Source organism: Gekko japonicus, unplaced genomic scaffold (assembly GCF_001447785.1).
Source record: "Gekko japonicus isolate JY-2015 unplaced genomic scaffold, Gekko_japonicus_V1.1 scaffold4958, whole genome shotgun sequence".
In the NCBI taxonomy this organism is placed as follows: domain Eukaryota; kingdom Metazoa; phylum Chordata; class Lepidosauria; order Squamata; family Gekkonidae; genus Gekko; species Gekko japonicus.
Genome location: NW_015168813.1, coordinates 17,386 through 23,521, shown reverse-complemented (window position 1 = coordinate 23,521; position 6,136 = coordinate 17,386). Strand labels below are relative to the sequence as shown.

Below are 6,136 nucleotides of genomic sequence, written 5' to 3'. Positions count from 1 at the left end.
GCTCCTGGCGGCGGGCTGGGGGCTCTTCTCCTTCTCCTCCTTCTTCTCCGCCTCCTCCCCGGCCACGACGCCGCACCCGGCCGCCCGCGCCCTCCCGGCCAACTGCAGCAGCGCCGCCGCCGCGCCGGGCCTCTTCTGGGGCTCCTACCGGCCCCACGTCTACTTCGGCATGAAGACGCGCAGCCCGCGCGCCCCCGTGGCAGGTCCGTCCGTCCGGCGGGGCCGCCCCCCCTCCTCCTCCTGGGGGGGCGGTAAGGGCGGGGAGGCCCGGGCACCGCCCTCTCCCCCCTCCCGCGACCCGCCTTCACCGCCGGGCGCCGGTCTCTTCCTTTGCCTCCCCCCGCCCAGGCCTGATGTGGATGCGGCCGTCGGAGGGGGACGTCCGGCTGCGGCACACCTGCGAGCAGAGCGACCGCCTGGCCCGCTACGGCTGGCTGCGCCACGACGGGCTCCACTTCGGCGCGCAGGAGATCCGCGACGCCGGCCTCCGCCTGCAGACCGAGTTCGTCAAGCGGCCCGGCGGCCGCCACGGCGGAGACTGGAGCTGGCCGGCAGGCAGGCATCTATCTGGGGGGGGGGCGGGGGGCGCCGACCAGCCGAGGCTCATCTTAAGCATTCTCTCCTTCTAGTGCCCCCTTCCGGGACATTACAGCCCTGTTGAACGCGCAGGTGGGTGTCCGATGGGGCAGATGCCGAACTTCCCAGGGGGCTCCACTCTGCCTCTTACACCTCAGGGTGGCAAATACCAAGACATACCCAAGTGATGGGGAGGGTCTGTGCGGTTGGACGGTCTGTTAGCAAGTCCGATGTCTCGTTTGAATTTAGAGAGGGTTTCACTAGTGGTGGAATGGTCTTCAAAATAATCACCAGTCTAGGCTGGGCTAGAATCACCGAAGAATCATAGAGCTGGAAGGGGTCTCCAGGGTCATCTAGTCCAACCCCCTGCACAAGGCAGGGAATTCACAAATACCCCCCCCACACACACACACAGTGACCCTGCTCCATGGCTATCACAAGAAAGCTTGTCATTGCTTTGGCTGTGCCAGGTGAACATCCGACACCCCTTTCCTGTCTGTCTACAGAGAATGGCGGGGACCCCACCGGCCTTCATTTCCCTGCTCTTCTATGTGGCCACTGATGGACAAGGGACGCTCCAGCCTCTGGTGGTGGAAAAGAACCGCATGTCCTCTCTGACAGGCACAACGGAAGAGCTGGGGGACTTCACCGTCACCTTCCAGCAGCCCACCAGTGAGATTGGCACGACTCCGCTCTATGCCAGGTACTTTGCCACCTGCCAGGCTGAGCAGCAGCCCTGCCCCAGGGCAGAGGTTGTGGGAGGTACAGTTGGTTGTCTGCTTCTCTTGCCATGATTCTTCTCTCTCCATTTCCAGCTACAACTACCTACAGGCGAAGGCGGAGGGCCTGCACCGCCTGAGCGATGTCGTGAAAGCCAGCCTCAGTCCTCGTTTTGTGTATGCACCGCCGGGGGCCCCCAAGCGCCGCTATTTTGGTGTAGACGCTTACCGGGGACCGCCCGACGGGGTCGAGCCTCGTAGCCAGCTCCTTGTTCACCAGGTGACCGTGGCTGTGCCCTGCCGACTGGAGGTGCTCTTTGAGTCGGGCAGCGTTGCTGACCGTGCTGGACGTCTGGCGGGAGAGGTGCTGGCGCAAGAGTTGGCCAGGCACAGGGGCGCCTTTGAGGAGCGCTTTGAGAGGACTTTTGGGCTGGCCCGCAAAGGCTTCTCTGCACAGGAGCAGGACTTTGCCAAGGCCGCCTTCAGCAACATGCTGGGTGGGATGGGCTACTTCTACGGGCACTCGCTGGTGCAGGCTCCCCACAGTGACCGCCCGCAGCCCTATCTCGAAGGCCCCCTCTTCACGGCTGTGCCCTCGCGCTCCTTTTTCCCACGGGGCTTCCTGTGGGACGAAGGCTTCCACCAACTGTTGCTGAGCCGCTGGGATCCAGCCCTGACCCGTGAGGTGCTGGCACATTGGTTCGACCTCATGAACGCCGAAGGCTGGATCCCTCGTGAGCAGATCCTGGGCGAGGAGGCCCGCACCAAGGTGCCTGCGGAGTTTGTGGTGCAGCACAGCACTGCGGGCAACCCCCCCACCTTCTTCTTAGTGCTGCAGCAGCTCCTGTCCCAGGGCGCCACCGACGTGCCCTACCTGCGGCGCCTCTACCCCCGCTTGCAGAGCTGGTACGACTGGTACAATCGCACCCAGGCAGGACCCGTTCCCTACGCCTTCCGGTGGCGTGGGCAGGACCAGGACACGCAGCTGTTTCTCAACCCAAAGACTCTGACCTCGGGGCTGGATGATTATCCGAGGGCCTCGCACCCGTCACCAGACGAGCGCCACCTTGACCTGCGCTGCTGGATGGCGCTGGCTTCAGATGTCATGGCCAGGGTGGCCGCGCACCTGGGGGAACCCGCCGGGGACTACCAGCACATGGCCGAGGCGCTGGCCGACAACCAGCTGCTGGAGCAGCACCACTGGGCGGAAGCCCTGGGCACCTTCGCGGACTATGGCAACCACACCCAGGCGGTGTTGCTGGAGCGGGAGAGATTCCAGCCCCCTCCTCCAGGCCAGCCCCTCCCTACCCCAAGGCTTCTGCGCGTGGTTCGCAAGCCCCCCAAGCTGCAGTTTGTCGGGGGCGCCCTGGGCTACGTGAGCCTTTTCCCTTTGCTGCTACAGCTGCTGCGGCCTGAATCACCACGGCTGGGCGCCCTCCTGGCAGACATGCGCAGCGAGCAGCAGCTGTGGACGCCCTTCGGCCTGCGTTCCCTCTCGCGCAGCAGCCCTTTCTACCTCAAGCACAACACTGAGCACGACCCCCCTTACTGGCGGGGCCCCATCTGGATCAACATCAACTACCTGGCTGTGCGGGCCCTTCACCACTACGGCCGCCTGGAGGGCCCTTTCCGGGAGGCGGCAGCCGCCCTGTACCGGGAGCTGCGGGCCAACCTCATTGGCAACGTCTTCCGGCAGTACCAGGAGAGCGGCTACCTCTGGGAGCAGTACCACGACGGCACGGGCAAGGGCCAGGGCTGCTACCCTTTCACGGGCTGGTCCGCCCTGGTCCTGCTCATGATGGCGGAGGAGTACTAGCGGCGGTGCAGCTACCGGTGGCCAGTCGGGCTCTGGCCTTTTTGGGCCATGGACTGTTGAAAACTGTTCAAAATATTTTCTTACAAAAATAAAATGGAGAAAATTGGGAGTGTTCTCTCTCCTGTTCTGGATTGGGGATGCCTGACTAGCAGTGGGAGAGAACTGAATCACGCAGTTGTGCATAAGGGCCCCTGCGAGAGGGTAGGCGGATACTCCTTACCCCTGGGAGCAAGCGTATGCTGTTTCCGTGTGCGTGTAGCTGAATTCTAGCTCTGAGGAACTGTATTGTCTCAGTTAAAAGGGAGTGAAAAATACAGCAGTCAGCTTGGGGCCTCTCACAGCCACCGGCGTGGTTTTAGCCCTGCCCCCTCCCTGGTATGCCTTCTGGCAGGCGACTCTTCGCTACCACGAGTATGCAAAGGCAGGAACTGGATCCAGGGCTTTCTGAGGGGACGCTACTTCCTAGGTAGGGACGGGCTAAGGCCATGGCCCAAGCCTTGGAGGAGGAGAAGCTGGAAAAAATACTGAGTTGAAAGTGGTGCAGCCACCAGCTCTTGGGGACCGCAGGGTTCAACGTGTGAAAGACTAAGGTGACCCCCATGGGGGGGGGGGCACCATAAGTAAGCTGTGACTTGATATTTTGTATGAACAGAGCCAGTTTGGTGTCCTGGTTAAGTGCGCAGACTCTGATCTGGGAGAACCGGGTTTGATTCCCCACTCCTCCTCCACTTGCACCTGGCTGGATGACCTTGGGCAAGCCGTAGTTCTGACAAGAGCTGTCCTTGAAAAAGAGCCGTTTCTGTCAGAGCTCTCTCAGCCCCACCCACCTCACAGGGTGTCTGTTGTGGGGAGGGGAGGGGAAGGGAAAGGAGTTTGTAAGCCGCTCTGAGACTCCTCTGGGTAGTGAAGGGCGGGGTATAAATCCAATCTCTTCTTCTTCAGGGCTTGGGCTGGGTGGGGTGGACAAGTCTCAGCTGACTTACACTGCCCCCCCATGGGGTTTCCGGGGCAAAAGACATCCCGAGGTGGTTTGCCATTGCCGGCCTCTGAACAGCAGCCCTGAGCTTCCCTGGTGGTCTCCCCTCCAAGCACGATGGGAACAACCTCCTAGCAGCCCTGAACTTCCCTGGTGGTCTCCCCTCCTCCCAGCACGACGGGACCAACCTCCTCCTCCCCGTCACCCACCAACACTCCTCAACAACACCGCTGCTGCTGCGGCTACAGGTGGCTGCCCCCCCCCGTCAGTCCACCATGTAGGCCCCACACCCTTTTCCTGTTGTTGCACAATCAAAACAAGGTGCTCTGAGCCAAGAATTACCACATCTCTTTAATAATAAGCACGTACTGCTGCCCTCAGATAGCACAGGTGGAATGAACCTCCACTCCCAACAGTACCAGGGTGGCAGGGGTTGACAAAGCTGCTTCCAGCGGGGGGTTGGGGGGGGAGAGAAGGCCAGCTCCCCACTTCCAGCAGATGTCGGCCAGAACCATCCTCTGGATGCACCAAGCAGTCTCCAACCCCAGTGCAGCTGTCAAGAGGAAAGGGAGCAGGGCAGGGGTCTACACCTCCACAGGGAAGAGCTACACCTTGTACCAAAGGTTATGGAGCCAGCGGGATGCGTGCGCACACACACACAGACGCTACAGTAGCCAGAGGCAAGCGAGCGGCCCAGCTCCTTCCTCCCTCCCAGTTGCAGAGTCCTTGGGCCCCCAAGGCAGGGATGGGGGGACAACAGCAGACCTTTGGTCGCAGAGCTAGGGAGAGGGGCGCTACACGCTGCCTGGACAAGAGGACGAGGACAGCACGCACGCGAGACCTGGCCAAGGGCAGTGTCGGTACTAAGGCGGTGATTCTCCACAGTGAACTGCTTGCTCCCGAGTCCCTGCAGCCTCAGAGATGGCCGGAAGGATATCCCCCACCCACCCCCCATCATCAGACAGGTAACGTAGGCGAGGAAGGCAGGTCTTCGGGCTCCCCTTCAGTCTGTCCCCCACACAAACACGGGGGTTGAGGGGGCGCGTGGGGAACCCCCTTGCCAAGCAAGTGTGTGGCCTCCTCCTCGCTGTCCTCCTCCTCCGGGGCCTCCTCGTCCTGGCCCCGCCCCACCTCGATCCCAGAGTCCCCCGTCAGGCGGCGGTGCCGGAAGTGCTGCTCGGCCTCGTCCAGGGCGTCCGGGGTTTCATCGCTGTCGGAGACCCGCCGCGGATCACCTTCAAAGAGCTCCACGTTGGAAGAGAAGAGCGTGTGCTTCGGGGCCGGGGCACAGCCTGGCAGCGAGGGGCTGGCTGACCCCCAGCTGCCCTCCGTGCGGCTGCTGCAGGCCCCGGCCCCGTCGGCCTCCGCCTCGCTGAGCGTGCTGGCCTCAGTGGCTGACAGCGAGGTGCTGCTGGGGGACGTCAGGCAGCTGGACTCACAGGAGCAGCTGGTGTAGTTCTCCGAGCTGCCCGTCAGGGTCAGCGTGCTGGAGCCCCGGCGGCTGGCAGAGCCCCCCAGGGCGGCACTGTACGGGGGAGGGGGGGTGGTCGGGCGGTCGGCCACCTCCTCGTAGGCAGGCAGCTTGAAGGAAGCCAGCACCCCTGCAGGAGAAAGAACACAGTGGCAGAAGTCGGGAAAGTGCCGCAAGAGAAAACTGGCCCTGCCTGCACGACCCCCCGACACCATCACTGCCCGGAGGAGAGGCCCAGAGCAGCCACAGCCAGAGCTCCCCTCCCTCCCGGCCACCCTCAGCAGCCACCTTGCTGGAGACGGAAAGGCGAAAGATTTATCCGATCTGAAGAGAAACCAGACATTTGGTGCAGGCCTGTTTACTGAAATGTAAGGAAGTCTCTAATAAGAGTTGATGTTTATGTGCCTCCCTGTGCTACAGAAGAAAACCTGACTTCGCCCTGGGAAGAGCTTAGCCAGTACCTAGAGGTGCTTGAGCGGAAATATCCTGCTTTTAATATTGTGATGGCTGGTGAATTCAAAGGAGACGGAAAGAGCGCCTGCGGCAGAGGCTTCCGGGGGGGGGGGGGGGGGGGGGGG

The 6,136-nt window shown here is 62.5% G+C and overlaps 2 protein-coding genes across 2 annotated transcripts in view; one reads left to right on the top strand and one right to left on the bottom strand.

Annotated features, from left to right (window-relative positions):
• The first annotated feature begins 66 nt into the window (after window positions 1-66).
• On the top strand, window positions 67-3,136 carry MOGS (mannosyl-oligosaccharide glucosidase). The gene is made up of 4 exons (XM_015415727.1): window positions 67-203; window positions 349-578; window positions 1,083-1,279; window positions 1,392-3,136. Exons 1-4 carry the CDS (start codon window positions 170-172, stop codon window positions 3,109-3,111), a joined length of 2,181 nt encoding a protein of 726 aa, XP_015271213.1. The 5' UTR covers window positions 67-169; the 3' UTR covers window positions 3,112-3,136.
• A 1,283-nt stretch (window positions 3,137-4,419) lies between these two features.
• Window positions 4,420-6,136, bottom strand: part of WBP1 (WW domain binding protein 1) — a 4,399-nt gene continuing 2,682 nt past the window's right edge. The window contains exon 4 of the mRNA XM_015415724.1: window positions 4,420-5,688. Coding sequence (XP_015271210.1) covers window positions 5,045-5,688 — 644 coding nt within the window. The 3' untranslated portion in view covers window positions 4,420-5,044. The remainder of the gene's footprint in view (window positions 5,689-6,136) is intronic.

Bases quoted from the DNA above. Each gene is read 5' to 3' on its own strand.
- MOGS (XM_015415727.1), top strand. From the start codon at position 170: ATGAAGACGCGCAGCCCGCGCGCCCCCGTGGCAG. The intron at 204-348 runs GTCCGTCCGTCC...CCCCCCGCCCAG, and splicing joins CCCGCGCGCCCCCGTGGCAG to GCCTGATGTGGATGCGGCCG. The intron at 579-1,082 runs GCGGGGGGCGCC...GTCTGTCTACAG, and splicing joins GGCATCTATCTGGGGGGGGG to AGAATGGCGGGGACCCCACC.